The 22,389-nt window shown below is 46.0% G+C and overlaps 1 protein-coding gene across 18 annotated transcripts in view; it reads right to left on the minus strand.

Annotated features, from left to right (window-relative positions):
* Pde10a (phosphodiesterase 10A) overlaps positions 1-22,389 on the minus strand; it is a 452,353-nt gene that overhangs the window by 83,267 nt on the left and 346,697 nt on the right. For all 18 annotated transcript variants that reach the window (XM_087586493.1, XM_087586490.1, XM_087586531.1 and 15 more), the window contains one exon: positions 5,153-5,281. In XM_087586493.1, the coding sequence (XP_087442619.1) occupies positions 5,153-5,281 (129 nt within the window). The remainder of the gene's footprint in view (positions 1-5,152; positions 5,282-22,389) is intronic.

The following is a 22,389-nucleotide window of genomic DNA, read 5'->3' on the forward strand; positions in this document are numbered from 1 at the left end:
GCTGTCGAAACAACACTTTCATTATTAATCACTCAAATATCCTAATACTTAAAATAGTCTATTAAAAATAGCAATAAAGTAAAAATAGAAATTAAGCACTTTTTTTAAAACGGCAATGGTAGCATCTAGTCTAGAACGCACCACACAAAACCACAGACCGCAAACAACAGCAGTCTACCAACAATTTTTAAAGCATTTAGGCTGATTCACCACCCTCAGGTACTAAGTAAACTTCCTTCAAATATTAATGTGACATCAGAACTTAGGGCTTTATTAATATACAGCTTAAATATCATCATAACCTCAAGGACACCAAGTGTGGTCACCCTGAGTGCCGCTGCATCGCTCTTTGTAACACTGCCCACACTGGTAACCAAAGGACATGAGACACCGCTGACAGTCCAGGAAATGTTCTGTCCTTCTTGCCTATAAGACACAGAATAGTGTTAGCAGTATGGAATCGGGTCCCATCTTGGAGACTCTTGCAGAAAGTTTGGAGGACAGGGCCTTCGCATAGCCTCACGCTTGTGCTGTGTGTGGACACAGGTGTTCAGTGCTAACTGTTATAGAAATCCCAAAGGGCACTGATCGGGGCTGTCATCCATAGCTCACGTACAAATGAGTAAATGTGTAAAATTTGGTGGGATTAAGTGTGAAACACAATTCTTTCCAAAACTTGGTTTCTCCCCAAACGCATCTATGGATGCTTGATGGAACAGTTGGAAACTCCTTAGAGGTTATGCTCTATTGGAAACTCTCTGCTGGCTTCCCATGTGACTGCAACAGCTTATAAAGAAAATAAATGCAAACCCCAGCTTCCAACATCACTTTAAAACAGATCATTGGGAACTTGGAGCCACGATCAGCTTCAGAAAACGATGTTGAGTGCTGGGGGTTGGGGAGGGGGGTGCTCAGTGCATAATAAACCCTTGTGTCCTGGAACAGGAGTGTGCCTCCAGCGCCCATGAAAAACCTAAGTGGCTGCTTAGACCTACATTCCTCATGCTGGGGGAGATAGAGGCTGAAACTGTCTCAGAAAACAAGGTGGATGACTCATAGGGAGCAATACCAGAAGTTTACTGACCTCTGTGCTCATGTGAACATACGTGCAACGCACAACATACACACATGTATATACACTTAGCAGACACATGCGTATACACACATACAGAATATTTGAATACACACACGCAGATGCCACTCGGCTGTGTGAAAAATGTTATAGTGTGAACTGGAAACGGAAAGAAAGCAATATAACTGTATTGAAAACACTAAGAGCACACGCTGCTCAAGCCCTAATCCGAACAGTCAAGTTGTCACCCCTATCCAGGAGCCCCTTTCTCTTTCCCTTCTCCCACCAGGCTGCCCTGGCTACAAACTGCAGGGACAGGCTAGGCTTACCATCGCATGGCCAAAAAGAAAACAGTGCGTCACAACTTTCCCCTGTTTGTTAGACCAGTGACCCTTTAACACACTCTGGAGACAACAGCAGGCTCGACAAGCTATTTCCTGCATAAAGGCACAAGCTGCCTTGAGGGACTGAAAATATGCACGAGTTGGACTTTCCGATTCAGAGGCCTGGTTGTGGATTTTCAAATTAAGTGTAAAGTCGGTACAAATATTACACATACACACATACAGAGAGTGGAGAAGAGGGAGCGAGGGAGGGAGAGGGGGAAAGGGAGAGTGGGAAAAGGAGAGGGGAAAGGGGGAGGGGAAATGGGGAGGGGGAAAGGGGGAGGGTAGGGGAAGGGGGAGAGACAGAGAGAAGCTGAGACACATCTGGTATCTGGCCTCACGTAGTCAACATTTCTGGTGCAACTCACTCCCGTAGGAAGCTTTCAGATGAGCTTGGGAAAGATACACCCAGCACCAGTGTGACAAGTGACCACAGACTAACAAGAACCACTGGGCCAATTAACCATCCAGCTTCCTGCTTTTGCCTTCCCAAATGCGTCGATGAACTCTGTGCCTCTCTCTGGAATCATAGGGCAATAAACACTTCCTTCTGTACACTGGTGTGGTTGGTTTTTTTTTTTTTGTTTGTTTGTTTGTTTTTGTTCATGGTGGGTTTTTTGCAGCAACAGAAAAGTAACTGATGCCATATGTGTGTGCCTGTCTTCATGTGCACAAGAGTGCGGGTGCCCTAGGCAGCTGGGAATACCAGATAGACCCCCTGGAGCTGGAGCAGATGGTTTTGAATGCCCCCACTTGGGTGCTGAGGACCAAATTTGGTTCTGCAAGAGCACACTTGCTATTAACCACTCAGCTATCTCTCGAGCCCTTATAAAAAACGTTTAGTGTTCGCTTACATAGCAACACTAAAATTGATGTTAAAGATTATCCTTTGTAAGAACCAAACTTTACATTCTATGCTTGGCACAAGTTAGATTTACTTGGGAAGAGGAACCCTCAGTTGGAAAATTCCTCGAGATCAGGCTAAAAGCAGGACCTGATTCTTAGTCCTGGGTGTTACTGAGCAACCTAGTAAGCAGCACGCCTCCATGGCCTCTGCATCAGTTTCTGCCTTCAGGTTCCTGTAAGAGTGCCTGCCCTGACTTCCCCCAGCTATAGAGGGTGTCCTGAGAGTTACAAGCTGAAATAAACTTTCTCCTTCCCAAGTTGCTTTATGGTCAAGATGTTTTCTCATAGCAATAGACACTCTGAGACGTGTTCTCTAAGAATCATGTTTTTGCATTACATTATCCATTATTGCATAGTGAATTGAAATATGTATCTTGTGTTTGTATGAGTGTATGTGTGTATGCATGTGTATACATGTGTGTGAGTGTACGTGTATGTGTATATGTGTGTGAGTGTATGTGTGACTGTGTACATGTGTGTATGTGTGTAAGTGTGCATGTATATGTATATGTGAGTGCATTGTGAGTGTGTTCACATATATGTGTGTATATGTGTATGAGTGTATATGTGTGTATACATGTGTATGAGTGTGTGTGCATACATGTGTGCACATGTGTGTGAATGTGTACATGTGTGTGAGTGAGTATGTGTACATGTATATAAGCAAGCATGTTTGTTTATATGTAAGTGTGTGTACATGTGTGCATACATGTGAGTGTGCATATATGTATATATGTGAATGTGCATGTATGGGTACATGTGTGTATACATGCGTATGAGTGTTTGTGTGTATGTACATGTATGTGTATGTGTGTGCATTTGTGTAGAGACAAGTTTGTCATTGAGTATTTCTTCTCCCTCCTTGGATTTCTGAGGCAGCATCTCTTACTAAATGTGGCGCTTGCCTGATAGTCAGGCAAGTGGCTAGTGAGCTCTAGATGTCCAGTTGTCTTCACTGCCACACCCTCCCCTACATACTTGTGGCTATCACTCGGCCAGGTTCTTACATGGATGCTGCAGATCTGGACTCCAGTAGTCATGCTTGCTTGGCTTGAGCAAGGCCGTGCCATCTTCATGGCCCTCCATTAGCCAGGATGTGGCTTCAAAGCTCAGCTACACTTCTCAAGTGTCAAACATCTCAAACTGTGATGGACCGTGCTGGTCAGCTCCACGGCTGACCTCCCACGATGGGGTTGTTTTGAGAAGAAAATGCTGACTGTCAATATAATATGTTCAGAAACTATAAGACTTGCTGAGAGCAAGAAAACAACCTATTTTCCTACTACATCTTTAGGGCAAACATTTCTGTCTATCAGAGAGATGAGATTGCTTATCGCACCAAGAAAACATCCCCCAGAACCACTATTCTGCTGTTAACATAAAAGTTTCTCAAATAGAAATTAACTGTGTCTATGAAAACAAAATGAATAAAAATTAGAGGCCAAATTTGGTCAGATAGCTAAATATATCCACTTAGAAACAAAAGAAAATTATGTCATAATATTCAAAGAAAACATATTCATGCTTACTCAGCTTGAGGGGAAACATATTTGACCTCACATGTCTTTTGAGTCTATATTTCTAGTTTCTTGAATTTAACAGTTTCTTAAGTAATCTGTGTTTAAAAATAAATGCATTTTTTCAAAGCTGGAGATGCAGCTTCATTGCACAGCCCTCACCTGGCATATATGAAGCCCTGTTTTCTATTATTTGAACTGCAAAGGTAACTAATTAATTGAAAAGGTAAATACATTTCAGAGAATAAGAAAGGAACACAAAAAGGGAGCTCGAACTCGAACATTTTATTTTTGATTCTTTGCCAGTTTCACACATCCTCATAATGGATTGTGGCCCTTCTCAACCTCCTTCTATGGAAACTCTACTCCCAGCAAGCCTGTCTTTTCTGTGTGACCCATGGGTTGCCTCTGTGACCCCTGGGGGAGGTTCTTTACTGGAGCATAGGAAATTCATCAAGAAATCTAAGATTTAAAATAGTTCTCCTCCAGTCTTTGTTGCCTCTCTACATGGCCAACAAAGACAACAAGTGCCATCCTTGTCTTCTGACTGGAAGCTCCGTGATGGTGAACAGTCTGGTGGCCTCTTTGACTATGAAGGAAGGAAGGGTCAAAGGTAAGCTGGATTCCTCCTGCAGTCTACACGGTGGTTTCAGACTGCCTTGTGTAAGACGTGGGGTGTGTAAGATGTATACACAAATTGCATTCTTTTCATCGGTACTAATTGTTGGCATGGTCTACATGCAGACAGCATTCCCTTGGCCAACAAAGAAGTTGTCTGGGGTGTGCCATGATCCCATTAGGTTAGAAGGGCTTGTTGAGGCCCTGTAGCTGCTGAAGCATACCCTGCACCCGTGTGGAACCCCAGCTTCCTTGACTCCATCTCTCTTCCCAGCTGTCCACGTGAGCTCTTCACTCTTGACACAAATGCCTACCACTGCCATCCGATGCCCTTGACTGAGGATGAAAGTTACAGGGGGAACTGAGCCTTTTCTCTTTATAGTCCAATGCCTCACCCTTTAGTGACTCCAAGGTGACTTATGCATCCTAAGTACTAAATAAATTCTCAACAATTGTTTGCCAGATCTATTTTAATTAAAGATGCTTTTCTTGTATTTATTTCTAACAATGTTATCTTTAAGAGAAAAGTGAAACTGATGAATAAAATGCCAACACAACTCAATTTCGTATTTTCTTTTGTAAATTGTGAAAATGCTCTGGTAATGAGCTAGGAATGCTCACCCTAAAGTCGGCACTCATGAGCAGTGGCTTACCTTCTGCTTTGTTGTTTTTCCTCTTCAGCCACTTCTCCACGGTCTCCGCACTAACACTTTCAGAAACAAACTCGTCTAATACCTGGGGATGGAGGGAAAGATAGGCCTTCACCTTTTCATCCGTCAAACCTGCAAGAGAACCGGAGAGAATGACATTCACCTATGAGGCACCTTCTGACAGGAAGTGTGTAGCACCAGGACACGCCAGGCTAAGACTCGGCACCTTCCCTCTGCTGCAGAGAGCTGGCAGAGGCAGGGTTGCTTGCTGGGAACAGGGTTGCTGCTTGGCATTGGGGGCAAAGCTTTGGGAGCACACGGGTGACAGGCGAAGACTCTACAAGATGCCAGGAAACCCTAACCACTTATGTTCAAATGCTAGGATGGCCTTCTACATTAGCAGGGCAAAGCTGAGGGGTCAGAACTCAGCAGTTTCAAGTGGTAGTTGGTAAGTCACACCAAAGAGCTGTTTCCAGATCACTAGTTCTGGGAGCATGCGAGCCAGGCCGTGCCTGTCTGTCATATGTTGTGCTTCATAAAGCATTTATTACATCAATTAAATCTGGCACTGCACTGAGGATGAGTGTCAAAGGATTGGATGACTGTGTTAGCCACCATCTTCACTGTTGTGACCGCAAATCTTTCCCTTCCCACAGGCACCAAAGCTGGTGCTGTAACCGGTGTCAGTTCAGGGTGCTCTTGCCATTTCTCCATCGCTGTTAGACGTGAACAGTCTCCCTGAAGTGTCCACCCCTTGAAAACCATTGGCTATACACAAGACAAAGTAGTCTTATATGTTTTCATATCAAGTATTCGAAAGTAAAACAATCCTGAACACAAGTAGTGTATGCAAATTGCTCGCAGTAACCTATGGTCCCTGAGACTGCATAAATGTCCTCCCTGGGGATGGTCAGACGACAACACCAGCAGAACCTTGCCATTGACACAGAAGAGAGGGGTACTGGGTCTGATATTGTTCTTGTAGAGAGTTGGCCCACAGACAAAGCAGAGAATCCGTGAGTGTTAATTAATTCTGCTGATCACCTAATACACAGTTATGAAGACCTTATGGCTAAACAGGGTAGCTGAAAAGGCCGATGACTCCTTTCAATGACTTCAGTCATTAAACCATTGACAGCAGCACAATATGCACACATCTTTGAGAGAAGGGAGGGAGACCTGTCTTATCCGTCACAGGGCAAAGGGTATCTGTGGAACAGAATCCAGTTGGGTATTTCCTGCAGGATGCCAAAGGCAAGAGGCCCCTTGAGGAGTGCTTGCCTGACAAGGAGAGGCGCAACCCTAGATAGTGAAAGAATTGGACAGTGGAGTGAAAGTGGTAGGTAGAAGACAGATGAAGTAAATAAAGATGATGTTCTTTTTCCTATGAACACAAAAGTTGATTCCTCTGCACTCCCTTCCACTGCTTTGATGGCACACCTCACGGTCCCCACCCTAACTTTCCACGTCTGTGTTCTTGTCACCTGCTCACTAGGACAGCTACACTGTGAATGAGGAGTCTCAACGCATTTTCAGTCTCTGGTCTTTGAATACTCCTCTACCACCTCAAGGAGGCACATCCTGTGAACCTAAAGGATCCACCTCCTCATATTTTTTTTCTGAAGAGATTTTACCTCTCAACTCCCCTCCCCCTGTGACCACTACTTCCCTATTTTCCAGAAAGTCAGGCTACGTATGAAGTCTTAACTCAGGGTCCTTGTTATTTGGGCATGTTATAAGCTATGTCCTGTTTGCAAGTTATATATTACATAAAGGGGCCTGCACCCAAAATACACTCTTAAAAGTCAACCGTAAGCAAGCACATGGCCAGCTTTTAAAAATGGACCCAAAGCTGAACCAGCAGCTTAACAAAGAAGATGTAGATATCACAAATAAACACAGAAAAGGTACTAATTGGTCATTAGTGAACTGAAGGTAACATGAAAACAGGATTCAACTGCATACTTATTACAATGGCTAATGTCCAAAACCCGGAGAGCAGTAATTGTGGGTGTGGAGGGAGAGCATCAGTCCTTGCTCACTGCTGGTCAGCATCCAAGCGGTACGCTATTTTGGAAGATAGGTTGTTAGTTTATTATCACATTAAATAAAGTTGTCCTGTATGACCCAATAATATCATCCCTCATTATGCACAATGTTAGCCCAACCCACGTGGAAACCCGTGTCCACTTGAAGACCTTCATGTGAACATTTCATGAAAAGCGTTCTTCTATAATCTGCTAATTCTGGAAGTATCCAAGAGCTGTTTTCTAGTAAGTGAAGACAAACTGTCTAACTGTTAGCTCATGAGAAAAAAGACATGATGGAAGCTAGGGAAAGACCGAGGTGAGTCTAGTGAGATAAGCCACTCTGAAGGGCTAGGCGTTAAATAACTGCAGTTATACGACACTGGGGGGCAAAGTCCACTAGGGCAATCTGGAAAAAGATTGGTAATTGTCTGAGTCCAAGGAGAATGGAGGGAGGCTGTGTGAAACACAGTAGGTCTTATAGGGTCAGGACATTATTCTGTGATATTTGGTGGCAAATATATAATACCACACACTTGTCAAAACCCACAGAATCTTACAGCATTGGAGGATAAAATCATGATCTATGCCCGTGTTTATGGAACAGAAGGCTGGGAGTGGACAATGTGATATGACAGAAATGTCAAAACAATTTCTGCTCCTGCAATGAGTTCCGCACCATGTGTAGTCCACTTGTCCTTCATTCGCACAGTGGTGTGTGATCACTGTGAGTGTTGAGAGACAGGAGGTTTGTCCGTTAGGATACATCCCGTCAGGTTACAAACACACCCGCTGGAATAGTCATCTCTCAGTGAAGATGTCAACTGGGATACAAACTGAGATTCAAATCAGACGCAGCTTCAAATGTTTCTTCATAACAACGTCTCACTCACATAGAGGGACCTGCATGAGCTGAGGGCGAGCCCGTGCCTGAGTGTAACCAACTGGACGATCTTGAGGATGGTGCCAATGTAAGTTTGGATTAGAAGAAGCTCAACAGTTGTTTTCTAGGAAAAGTGCTGTAACTCTGTGCTGTGTCTATACAGGAGCACTCTGGTGACTACGAAGGGCCGGACGCACATGGTAGATGTCCAGCCTGCCCTTCAGCTTCTGCCACACTTGGGGCCCATGACACTGCACCACAGAACCACACACTGTCCCCATTCAGCTCTTCCCCACGACCACGATTCCTTCATCACAAACTGGGTACCAGCTCCATGGGCTATAGTCCCAACCCTAGCTTCTAACTCTAGGGTGTACACAGCCAGTAAGCCTTTCTCTGTGCCTGTGTTACAACTCCCTCAGTGTTCAACCCACCTGTGAAAAGAATGCACTATAAACCATTCTCCCCTCTGAAAGGAATTGCCCACGTGAAAGGCAGACTCGACAATGGTGCTTCCTACTCCCTGCAAAAGCTCAAGCCCTGAAGGACACCCTGAACTATGAGAGGCGAGACAGGATGAGAAATGGTATGGACGGGTTCAGAGACATGCTCAACAGCATGGAGAATGCTTGGTTCTTGGCCATCATTCAGCTTAGACTCTATGCCTCATAGTTAGAGGTCTCGAATTTGGTCTTAGGTCTTCCACACTTGCATCCAACGATGAAGAGTGGAATCAACAATTCGGGAATCTCCAGACAGATGTCTTGGGACACAATCCAAAGCTGCGACACCCTCCCTAGGCTGGTTGGTTCACTCTTCCACAACTGGTTTGCTGCCTGAGAATTCCTTCTGTCTAACAACCCAAGGGCTGGGTGCAGAGGCGAATTTGTGTATAAATTCTTAGTGGTGTCAAAAGGCAGCTCCAAAATACACACTGGAAATATTTTACCCTTAATATTTATTACAAGATGGATGAGTATGGTAAGAAATGTTAGCGCCTTAGCGCAAAACCAATCAAGCATAAAAGTCAGATTCATCTCTTCTGACAGTTTCAAACCCCAGCTACCTCTTCCTTCCTGGGTCTTTCCTTTCCTGGTGTCCATGCTCCAGCTACTTAAACTGCTTCCCCGGATAAATGAAAAAGCAGCTAACCACTGTTTGCTATTCTATTCGACGGCCAGCACATCTGGCATAGCTGGTGTGCAGGAATGTTTTCCATAAGCAGACACCGGGTTACATCTACTGACCAACTCAGTTAGGCCTCTGAGAATTGTGTGTCCGGTACTAAGCACATAGTCACTCCACACAAGTCACAGTCCTGGGAATAAAAGTAAGGGCAGGAACGCAGATGCGTCAGATACTTAGATCTGGGTGTTCTCTTGGCTGCAGAGACAATAACCAGGGTTAGAACAGGGACAGAGACCAACAACCTATCAGCCCCCTGTTTCTTCATGCTTTCTTCTCTCCGAGACCATGAGTTTTCAGGGTTGCTCCTGGCCAGCACCACCACTGCTTTGGAGCGATACTTGACATGGATTATAGACCAAAACACTTCCCTCTTAAGTCTCAGGCTTTGGTCAGGGAGTGGGAGGGAAGGGTCAGCCTCTACTTCATAAGACCCACCCTGGTCTAGCCTGGGGATGAGGAGTGGTCAGTAAACCAGCCCCACTCCCTTGTGGTTCTCCCACCTTTCTGCTCCAAGATAACACTCACAGTCACGCCATTATCTGCCTGGCTCCTCACCCTCCGTCTGCCTACATGAGGTATCTAGACCAGAAGCAACTTGACCAGCAAGCCCTCCCTAACTGCACCCTCAGCACTGACTTCCCTGTGGTACACTGCTCGAGCTGCACCCTGCTCTTGCTGTCAGATGAAATCTCCTATGTGCTGAGTGACCACCCACTAAGCATTAGCTTTTCAAACTAAGACCAAATACTCCCTGGGTATAGTAAACTAGTAACTATCTGTCATGGTCTCCACATAGCAAGTGTCTTGAGGAGTCATAGGCTGAACGTGCCCTCACAGAATGGCTGTTCACAAGGGAGGCGCTTGGTTGGCATGTGAGGACAGGGCTGTGAGTGTATGTATAGTCCACAGATAGGTAAGGCCAGGTCACTGGGTGACAGCTTGGGTAACAGCCTGGTCTGTGTCACCAGTCTTCTTTCTAGAAGTCTGAGGTTAAGGGAGTGTATAGGCAGAGTGTATCTATATGATACATACTAGGACCATGGCCCCAGTCTTTAAAACCCGAGCACTGAATCTCTGAGAGCTCTGCTGGCCCTCCTCTACATGCGTCACAAATTAGTGATGGGGGAACTGAGAATGGCCTCAGGTGACTCCAAGACAAAAGGCTCTTGGCAGCATAAGCCAGCTGTGCCCTGGACCTTAGGGACACACATCTCCCCTCTGCTCGCTGGCTGTTAACTCTAGGAGATTGCAAGCGCAGCTGTGAGAACCAACTCATCCCGAGCACAGCCATATGCGGGTTCCTGTGAGTCACCTAGTGACTCCAAGTTCAGGGGTAATTCGAGAGGCTGTAACACTCAGGCTCCCATGCTCAGTGAAGGCATCAATGAGCAACTCCTGCCTCGTGTGTTAGCAGAGGGCTGGGAAAGCCACGGCACAGCTGTGCCTGCTGGAAACATCCCAGCTCCATACGATCCCAGATAGAGTCTGGGATCCGCACCCCGCAGCAAGTGCTGACAGAGGAGCTTCTCAGCAGCCTCGCTGCTCCTGCCTCCATTACTGCTGCCTCAGCCCTCACCAGTCTTTCCTTTCACTCCTTGGTTTCTGCAGAAAGCTCCCATGCCCATGTGATGCTCTGAGAAGGCAGTAACTTTGCGCTGTAAATAGCCAGCGTCCTTCCAACATCCCCAACCCATTGATATTTCTTGCAAAGATGTCCTTTCCGCACTGCCTGTTGTGCTTAGATAAATGTTTATGAGAGTAAGGACGTACGCACAGTTCCTCCTCAACACTCGTCAAATACAGGAATGGATTAATAGGCTCTAAACTTTCTTTGGGCATTGTTTTAAAAGGCCAAGTCTTGTACAGAAATCACCCCGTGGCAGCCCCGGAGGTTATGAGAGAAACAATTCCAGAAATTGTTGCTGTCGCTGTGGCAAAGGAGAAAAGCAGGAGGCAGAGAGAGGACAAAGGTCCTGCAGTATTCATGCTTGCCTCTCACAAATGCACATCAACATATCCACAATGTTTTCGTTACACGCAGGCACAGCCCATGGAAAGGGGCTTCATCCAGGGTCCTGTATTGCCCCTGGTGTGATGTATGCTGGGTCCTTTTACTGCTCCTGCCTTAGCAGCCTGAAGAGCCAAGAGGGCTTCAAAAGTATGGCTTCTCGGGCTCATTGTTTGCATTGATCAAAGGCCTCACCCACCTGGCCGCCAAGACCACCACTGAGCTAAGCAGTCAGAGTTACTTTAAGAAATCAAACTACAGATTTGTCACTTGTGATTTAAGATAAAGATAAATTTCTGAGCAGGACCAATAGGAGTAAGATTAAACACAAAACATTCTACCCACAGGAAGTCTAGAGTGGGGATGATTTACACCCCTACTTCTCAGGCTAGGGCTGCCTCACCAGTAGACACATGTGTAGATACAGGACACCGCCCCCGGAGGCTGCTCTAAGCCTCCGTGTTTCTGTCTCATACCACAGGCCACTCAGGTATGAGGGTCTGCACACATGTGCACAACTGATGCTCGGCTATTAGGTGAGCACCCGTCTTCCACAGAGAGGCTGCCTTTCCCTCCAGAAATCCAGAAACGTCTTTTCTCTAGAAAGGCTTGTGCTGTTGTTTCAAAAGCCCCCATCTAGCTGCATGTTCTCAGCTAATGGCATTTCGGAAGAGCTAATGTTTCAGATGCAGCTAGGAGTGCTAGAAGGCCTGTCAAACGTAGAAATGATCCCACCAACCATTCTATCAGCCTGGCCATGCACCAGAAACTACTCTGCGTGAAATTTTCCAGCAGTACCTCGCAGGGAGGGGAGATCAGGGCTACAGTGACAGCCAGCTGTAGGGACAGTGAGAGTGTGTTGAGGAGAAAAACCACAAAGGCAGATTGGGAAGCCAGAATGAGAACTCTGCCTGGATGAATGAGAATAGGTGGGAGCCTTGCGGTAAAGACAGAAAGCACCAGTAAAGGAAAACCCCAGGCTATCAAGGCTACACGTGGCTCCTCCTGCCTGATGGTAGCTTAGCTCAAATGGATGCTAAACTGAAACAGTTGATTTGGGCTAAAGGCACTAAGCTAGAGTCTGGTCAATCCCGTATTGACATAACAGTGTAGAGATACCGATAGTTACAACATCAAAATCGAAGTCTGCTGCATTCAAATGCTCAGACACAGGATAACAGCCCATACCGCAAAGTGATGGGGCCCAGTTGTGACAGCGCTCAACACTTGGACCACCACATGGACGGTGACCTTGTGGGCAAGTATGTCTGCGGCCAACAGGGATGGCAGCCTTGCATGTCGGTCAAATCATGTCCACGCTTAAAGCAATGAGAAATTTTACATCCATCCTATCTACGTGTTCTCAGGGCAGGACTTAATAAACGTCATTTAAAAAGTGTTTCATAGATTTTCTCCTGCAGAAAGTTGTGAAATGGCGTGGCCTGTTTTAAGAATATATTGTGCTGGAGAGATGGCTCGGCCGTGAAGAGCACTGACTGCTCTTCAGAGGTCCTGAGTTCAAGTCCCAGCACCCACATTGTGACTCACAACCACCTGTAATGGGATCCAATGCCCTCTTCTACAATAAGATACTTTAGAGAGGTTAGTAGGGAAGAGAGTTTCAAGTAATTTAGTGTAGCAAGGGGAAAACAAACAAAGACCATTGTGAGGGTTTGTATGTGCTTGGTCCAGTGAGTGGCACTATGAGAAGGTGTGGCCCTATTGGAATAAGTGTGGTCTTGTTGGAATAGATGTGTCACTGTGGGCGTGGTTTTAAGACCCTCATCCTAGCTGCCTGGAAGCCAGTATTCTGCTAGCAGCCTTCAGATGAAGACATGGAACTCTCAGCTCCTCCCGCACTGTGCCTGCCTGGATGCTGCCATGTTCCCTCCTTGATTGATGATAATGGACTGAACCTCTGAACCTGTAAGCCAGCCCCAATTAAATGTTGTCCTTGTAAGAGTTGCCTTGGTCATGGTATCTGTTCACAGCAGTAAAACCCAGGATAGCCAAGCACAAACTATTTTAAAATTAAATTTAGAAAGGAGAATAGTTGCCATTACTTCTTATGGCTAGTTAATACCTGGGTCAAATTGTTTTTAGAAGTCATACCTGGGCTGGGTGCTGGCTCAGTGGGCAAGGCACTTGCCATTTGAGCAAGGGGAACTGAGCTGAGATTTCCAGCACAGCTCTGTAATCCCAGCAACTATGCGGTGGAGACAGGAGGATGCCAGGGCCTTGCTGGACACCAGTCTAGCCAATCAGCAGTGAGCTACAAGCTCAGGGAGAGGCAGTATTGAAAACTGAACTGGAGTTCAGTCACAGAAGACAGCAGAGGAGGGGCTCTGACCGCCATGGACACAAGCCTGTCTACTTTACATGCACACATAAATGAGGAGCTCTGAACTCCACAAATACATGCCTGCCAACATGCACATATACACAGATAGGAGAGGGGAAAAAAAGCCTCATCTCTACTTTGAGTCCTTTAAAGCCCTAAGAAGCTCTAAAAGTGGAAAGTCCCACACCCTCTTGTTAAGTATTCCCCAGAAATTACCCCTTTCACTTGTTAAAAGGGTTTGAAAAGACAGGATTGCTTGACAGATCAGAAACAAAGAAAATAAAAGTTTATGCAAATCTTCTCAAAATGAGCTCAAATCATTTTCTCCCCAGAAAAGCTGGGAAACACCTCTTTCTGCACATGGTGGCACAGGCCTGCAACCCCTACATTAGAAATGGTGACTAGGACTGAAAGTTTTGAGGCCACTGCAGGGTAGGTACATTAGACCAGTGTGGGTGCTATTGCAAGACTCAGTCTCAAAAAGGGAAGGATGGGGGAGGGGAGAGGAGGTGGAGGAGGGGAGAAGGGTGGATGGACGAAGACAGAGGGGCATGAAGGAGGGGAGAGAAAGAGAATAAAGGAAAGCAGTTTCTTAAAAGGTCTAATCATAAAGTCGTCTAGAAATGTGATTTTTGAGAATTAATTTATAAAATGATATCACAATTCACACCTCTTTGACTCAATGTCTAGCTTACAAATAGTATTGAGGCCTGACTAGCAGGCGCTATTTGGTGCCTTAGGGTGACTCAGAATTGAGAACCCACTATAGATAAAGAAAACAGATGATCATCCTGCAAGGCTGTTAGGGGCACATATAGTGGTTACTGTGGGGGGAGGTAAGAAACGCGTTACTGAAGCGATCCATTCTGGTTCCTGCTTCGAGGCACCGAGTCCGGCACTGCCAGAAGACCTGGCAGCAGGCATGGCCTACATTGTGAAGGTGGCGAAGGTGAGGTCATTAGCCAAGCAGAGCAGGCCAGGTAACTCTCAAAGCCAGACTCCAGACACCCACTGCTGCAGGTGGGCCCCAGCTACCCTAAATCATACCACCACCAGCTGAGGAGCAAGTGCCCAGGGTGCCTGTGAGGGACACTTCCCATCACACCATGGGAGCCTGTCCACAGGAGCACCAGGACGCAAACTGTTCTCAGGGCAAAGGTCCTGATATTCGATGAGTGTTGACTCGGTGTTTTCGCAGGGCACTTACATCCACAGTTGATGCCCGGCATACGGCAGCACAGCTAACTTTACGAGAGGCCTCGGATGTCGTCTGAGCCCCACGGGAGGATGAGCGGATGGATTAAAGATAAGTGAGGCCGGAGCCTACGTCAAAGGAAACTCTGGCTTGAATAGTGACCACTAACGCTAAAACGGGACAGCAAATACCAGAGGTCCCGGAGGAAAAGACAATAGTCTGGGTTTAGATGTGCCGAAGCGTGGTTGTCTGTTTGGACACTTCTGGTATGCTGTAGGGAATGTAAACCTGCAGCTCAGCAGGAAACAGCTAAGAGGGATGTCCACGAAATCATCCATACTGAACAGCTGGAGAGTTCAACGGAGCTCAAGCACGACCACGAGAACCTGGACATGGAAGCTGGCATCTGCCCCATGAGCACTGGGAGGTCAAAAGCCAGAGAGCCTAATGAGTTCCACACTGAGCTCTGGGTTAAAGGTAGACCCTGTCTCAAAAAAAAAAAAAAAAAAAAAAAAACCACTGGAGGAAGAAGCTACTGAGAAAGAACATCGGCCTCTGGCATCCACACATACCTGCATAGGCCAGCATGCCAACCTGAGTGTCAGCAGATGAGGTGTACACATGCACATACACATATGCATAAATGCACAAACATGCACACATATGCATACATACACATATACACATATATAAATATATACTCACAAACATATACACACTCACATACATACACACATACATACACACTCAACCACTCATACACACATACACACATATACATATGTACTCAAACACACACACATACATACACAGTCACACATACATACACACACATTCACTCATACACACATACACACATATACATATGTACTCAAACACACACACATACATACACAGTCACACACATACACACACATTCACATACACACACTCAAACATATATACACATACACTCACAGAGATACACATGCAGATACATACATACACACACTCAAACATCATCACACACATATACGCACACTCAAACACACATATATACACACATACATACACATAAATACATATATATACACACTCACACACAAATACACACTCAAGCATATATACATCACACATACACACACACACACACACACACAAATGACTGAGATTTCCTAAAGATACTTCTTCCCTATCAATGCAGCAAAGAAAATGCAAAAAAAATCCCATTTTTGTCCTGTTTTTTTTTCAGAAATCATAAAAGAAATTATATTGCATATCATCCCATCTGAAAAAGTTTGTCTCTCTAGAAAAAATTCAAAGCAAGTAGATTTCTTTAATTGAGTTACATATAGTCTTTTGAAAGATTCTCTTCTCTATAAGCATTGAGATTCTAGACCATTTGCAATAAAAACATTCTAAGCTCACAACAATGGCTGTTCTTCCAGAGGACTCTGGTTCAGCTCCCAGCCAGCCTCATGGTGGCTCTGCTAACTCCAGTCCCAGGGGACTGGGTGCCCTCTTCTGGCCTTCATGGCATCAGGCACCCGTGTGGTACACAGACATCTGACATACATTCAAGCAAAACACCTGTACACATGAAATATTTTTAAATGCTGTCTCTCCTCATACAATATGAAGGTGACTGTGCATGGTATGTCAATTAGAATAATTTATCACAAGCATACTATGCAAAATGAAATATACCCAAACTTAAACTCATTAGAATGCTTAGTTCATAACATATGCATGTGTTATATGTATGTGTCACATGTAGTCACGAGATCTAGATACTGATTTCATGTGGGGCTATAGAGGAGCATGTTCAGCAATGTAATTCCCGAGGCGCGCCAATGCAAGGAGATGCCAGCAATCTACCTCGTGATGAGAAGGTGATTGCGGGCTCCCAAAGTGAGCAAAGCCCCATCGCACCCCACCCCACCCCTCCCCTCCCTGGGCAGCAAATGGCAACCCAGAAGGAATGGGATCCGTCTGTGGCCGAATAGCTGATGTTTGGCATCAGACCAGGTGGGAATGTCCGCACACAGTGTGGATGAAGGAGACCCCGTGCATCTGCCATCGCAGCTGATTCACGGTGCATGCACTGCTGTGTGGAAATGCAAGTGGCCACAGCAGATTGCAGGGTAAGTGTGAACCGTTAGGGACCGAGCAGAGGGTGGTTCTGTAATTCCAGAGGGTAATTCCATCGGCAGGAAGGGTGAACAAGAGATGGAGGATACTGGGCGCAGGGGAGCAAACTGGGGGATGAGAGTGTAGTCAAGATCTAAGGGAAAGCAAGCAGGGGAGGGCCGTGTGGAAACATGACGACATATATGTAGAAGCATGAGCCATTACCACAACTACTACAGCTCTTAAGCCTTGGGACTGGTGGTCCACATGCTATGCCATCACTTCAGAGGCAGAATTTCCTATAGAACCCCATCCCCCAGGAGAGAGCTCTGAGGCGGAAAGTGTCGAAGATGAGGAGCAGGACAGAAATGCAATGTGTACTGGCTGGTTCCGTGTGCCAACTTGACCCAAGCTAGAGGCACCAGAAAGGAAGAAGCCTCAGTTGAGGAAATGCTTCCATGAGACCCAGTTGGAAGGCATTTTCTCAATGAGTGATCCAGCGGGGAGGCCCTGGCCTACTGTGTGTCTTGCCATCCCAGGGCTGGTGATCCTGAGTTCTACAAGAAAGCAGGTTGAGCGAGCCATGGGAAGCAAGCCAGTAAGCAGCACCACCACCTCCCACTCTGTTCCCTCTGCATTGGATGGTGTCTCCAGGTTCTAGATCTGCTTCAGTTCCTGTCCTGACTTCCTCCATGATGGACTATGATCTGGAAGTAAAAGTCAAATTAACCCTTTGCACCCCAACACCTTTTTTGGTCATGGTGCTTTTGCCAAAGCAAAAGAAACCCTAACTGCAACAATAATAAACAACAACAATAAACAACAACAACAAAGTAGTTCTGAGAGATCTGTCAAGATGTCTTCACACACACACACACACACACACACACACACACACGTTAACAGACTATGCTAAGCACATACGCAAACATATATACACACACACAAGTACAATGACCCATGTGTGTCTTTTGAAGGCAATAAAAATGAACAGGTCAACTGGTTTGATTCATACATAGCCTTTCCGGCTTGTTTTCTAGATTTACAAAAATGACAGTTATCGTCTAGCTCACAGGTTCCATTAGATTTACAAATAATGCATGAAATGTACAGAAACGGCCCAAAACCACTGCTACAGTAGTGAGACCTGCAATGTATAGTTCACGTGTGCGTGTACATATACATGTATGTTTGCGCACGTGCCCCCCACCACTCCTCCCACTTGGAGATTCAGGGTGTTCAAACAGAAGGATCTAGACATTGCAATTCCGGCAAAAAGGTTAATAAGCATCTCTCAGCTGCAAATGTAGGCTGAAATCCCTCCTTCCTCCCAGGAATCCTTCAAACAAAGGTCTCCAAACCTCTCCTGGGGGCTCATTAGTTATGGCTTCACTGTCCAGTAGATTTTTTCAAGGAGGCGACTCCCAAGAGCAAATCATTTCTTAGAGCAGAGGAGCAGAGCGGCTGAGGAGTCCGGAGCCTCAAAACACAGAGCTCCTCCCCACACAGAGGACCAGGAAGCTGAAGATCCTCCAGGAGCTCCAGTCCTGCGTCTCAGCCTTGCACCTAAGAACCAATGAGAACAAGGCCTGTGGGACCCTGTCACAGTCTGATGAGACACGGTGAAATGACACGGAGATAATCTTTATAAAAACAGACACTTCAGAAGTAAATTCTCTCTAAGCCCTTGCACCAAGCCTGTTCGGATCTTGTAGCGGAAAAACACCACCTACGGCTGCTGGCTCTGGCACGTGCCCACGAGGCAGTTACAGCCAGTGCCCACAAGCTTCACCCTCGCCTAGTCCTGCAGCTCAGATGAGCTCCTCTTGCATGGAAGGGCTATGCCCTTCACCCTCAAACGCACCATGTGACTGTAATTGGTAGTCTTTTCTAATCATCTATTCAAAATGCTCAGAATTAAATCTCAGGTAGAGAAGCTACTGGCTAGAAGCATGTGGGCATTTCATAGATCAGATTATATCCTTCATTTGTAGATTAGAAATTATAACACGTAAGTCAAGGTTTCTTCACAGCCTGACAGGATTAACTCTCCCTCCCCAACCTTCTTAATAAGAGCATGGATGAGAGCTGGGCTTGATCCTCAGCACACAGGAGGAAAAAATAAAACAAAAGAGAAAGAAAAGAAAGGGGTTGGGGGATAGAAGGTGGGGTGGGGGACGGGGGAGGCAGTTAGAAATGGGCTTGCAATAACAAGTGTTTCCAAAGCAGGTTAGAACTCCCAAGTTTTTCCAAAGCAGGTCAGAACTCTCTACGGCCTTATGGCTGCCGTGTCAGAGAAATCTCACCATGGTACCCTATTGAGATGTCCAGAAGACACTGAAGAAAAAAGGGAAAGGTAAAAGTTCCACTCTGAAGCCTGTGGACAGGCTAGCGACAAGAATGATTCCATTCTATCAACTCAAACTCCAGGCTTTAGCAGGCATTATGTGCAGAAACCCTCTGAGTATCCTACCCTTCAACAGCCTGTATCTTGGGGTCACTGGTCAATGTCAGCGGGGAATGCAACGCCAGTTACAACCACAGGGCCTCCATCACAGCAGACTTCACTTTGTAGGCAAGGACTGGGGGTTGGCGGGGAACAGACGGGATGAAAGTGTGGACTGGGTGAACACCTCACTTCTCACTTGCTCTAACACAGGTGTGACATAGTCCTCTTGCGCCCTCTTCAGCCTCTCCGTGACTGACTAGTCAGAATATTATGCATCTTGGAACAAAGGCTTTAGATTCATTCAAACATTGTATGGGGGTGGGGTGGGGGGTGGGGCGGGGCTGGGGGATGCTTTAAAAGGTAAAAAGACTTTTTAAAATAATTAAATGGTTTTTACGTTTAAAAGGCTCCCCAGAGGGGAATGCAATGATTCTCATGATGATATATTCAGACCTAAGAGAATAATCAGAAATGGACTCAGGCAAAGTGGGGATTTAAAGACCCTCGTTCTCCTGAGCCCCAGATCCACAACAGTCCAGAAGAAGGCAGTGATCCTTCTCAGGATGGCACCCTGGCACCTGCTTTCTGGGGCAGCAGAACAGACTTTGTTCTCAGAATTCCCACTGCCTGTTTTGAACCGTCTGAGGGACACATAAGAACTGACATTAAGGTGTGTGATCTGCTTCACCCAACTCAGAACTCTCAGGCAAAGAAGTGGCTAAGAGAAAAGCATTTGGGGACCCGGAGAGTCGCTGTGCGGTTAAGAGTGTGGCTGCTCTTCCAGACTACCAGGATTTGGCTCCCAGCTCGCACATTAGACTGCATGTAACTGCAGCTCCAAGAGACCCAACACCATCTTCTGGCCTCTGAAGTCACCCACGTACTTGTGGTGAGCACAGACACATGTATACACATAAGAGAAAAGTGAAAATAAATGGTTTTTTTTTTTTAAACAAAAGGGGCAGTTTTTAAAACACTAAAAGAAAAAAAAATATCTGCTCTGCTCTTTCCCAGATGTTGAAACTACAGATGAAGCAAACAGCACACACGGGAATCTTGGGAAAGGGCTGGAGAGGTAGGGGGTAGGGAAGATCTAGTTGTAGGTCTCTGGACACAGACAGAGTTTTCAGAGAGAGAGAGAGAGAGAGAGAGCGCCACCCATACACTGAGGCCTCAGGAATGACTTCGGAGTGTTTAAACTAAGAGATGTTCTCTCTGCTCTCTTTCTCCGTCTTTAGGCTCAATGAGAACAGGAAGCAGAGGCTTCAGCAGAGCAGAAAAGGTTAAGCTCTGCTCCACAGATCTTCCTTCTTCTTACAGTCTACCCCTTAGTCTCACAGAACATGTTGATGGCAGGAGAGAGGGAGCATATGTGTATGTCTGTGTGTATGTGTGTGTGTGTGTGTGTGTGTTAGGTGTGAGTGTGGTGTATGTGTGGTTGTGGGAGAGAGTGTGTAATACAGAAGCCTATGGACAATAGGGGCCCACCAGTCTCAGTCTCCCTGTGCTGGGATTAATGCATGGGCCACCACATGTGCCCTTTACCTGGGTTCTAGGGATGGACCACAGGTTCTCATGCTGGCAGGACAAGTGATTTACTGCCTGCTTGTCTTCTCTCAACTAGAAATTTCCACCAACAACACTAAACTAGCAGACTTCAGTGACCTTAAGAGACAAAGAATGGAGTTGGAAAAGTTACAGTGTAAAACAGTTTACAAAACAGACCAGAACACTCATTAAACAAACAAACAAACAGTTATAACCTGTGGCAAGAAATAGCTCTGCAGGGGAGAATCAGCTGTTCCTGGTCGTTACCAGCTTTCCAAAGGCACCAACATGAGCTCTCTTCAAGCCACTAGAAACCAAAAGAAGTGTAAGGAAGAAGGCACTGGCTGCTCCAAAACGTTTATGGGAGTTTCTTCATCCTCTTAGAAAGCTCTGGACTTTATGTGTGATGATGCTTCAACGGCCTCACTCAGAGCTGGAGGGAAGGGAAAGGTAAGGGATAGAGGAAAACCAGTAGATCAGTGTGCAGATAGCTGGAAACAGCATAGGGGTCCGGGTGTCACAGGAAACTATCCAGGACCTTAGCACCAGAGACAACATAAACTGAAACGCAAGCCTCTCTGGAGAGCTGCAGCAGCCAATGCTCATGGGAAGCAGCAGCAAGGAGTGAACTTGATGAGAACTGTGTTAAAAGTAGTTCAGGGTGAGAGGCCAGAAGCAAGAGAAAGAGACCCTCTGGAAACCACCTCCCACAGCAATGCCCAGTGCAACCCCAGCAGGGCAGGCATCAGGAAAGGGTGGGAAATTGAGTTGACCAGAACTTGCTTGAATTGCTAAGATAAGCTGCGAGTCTGTACATCCAAGGTGCTTGAAAACCTGGGGTGCGGGGGCGGGCAGGATGCAAAGAAAATACCAGCAAGACCTAAGATTGTTGAAAAATGAAGAAAAGCAGACGTCTGAAGGCAGAGAACACACGGTCGCTCACAGCAGATCCACATGAGCTGAACAGCTCTGACCACCCATCTCCACTGGCAACTTACTATATGGGAGTCTCCTGGGAGATGAAGACACCTGACTGCATATCTAGAACTATTCCTAGACAAGCTGAGCTGACGGGGAGCCCCTACCCTGAGTATGGGTGGTGCCAGCCCCCTCATACCCAGGAGCTTGGACAGGATAAAAGTAGGGAAAGGGCACAGAGCTGGCTTCTCAGAATAACTCAAGGAGACTAATGCGGGGGGGGGGGGGGTATGTTTAAAATATTGGAAAAAAAATTCCCCAATCAAAAGCCAAACTACCATGGTAGAAGTGAAGGCAAAATGGAATAAACCACACGCGACATTCTTAACACGACCAAAGGGAAAGGGTAAAAACAGCTGTGAGTTAGACAGTATCGAAATTAAGGCTGTTCCTTTTGCAAAAGAGATTTTTGAATGAACGAAAGGACAAGCTATGGACTTAGGAAACACACATAGGCAAGGAAGGATCTGAATCCAGGATATACCATGAACTTAAAAAAAACACACACACAGAA

The sequence above is a fragment of the Rattus norvegicus genome, chromosome 1, assembly GCF_021556685.1.
Source record: "Rattus norvegicus strain SHRSP/BbbUtx chromosome 1, alternate assembly SHRSP_T2T, whole genome shotgun sequence".
In the NCBI taxonomy this organism is placed as follows: Eukaryota; Metazoa; Chordata; class Mammalia; order Rodentia; family Muridae; genus Rattus; species Rattus norvegicus.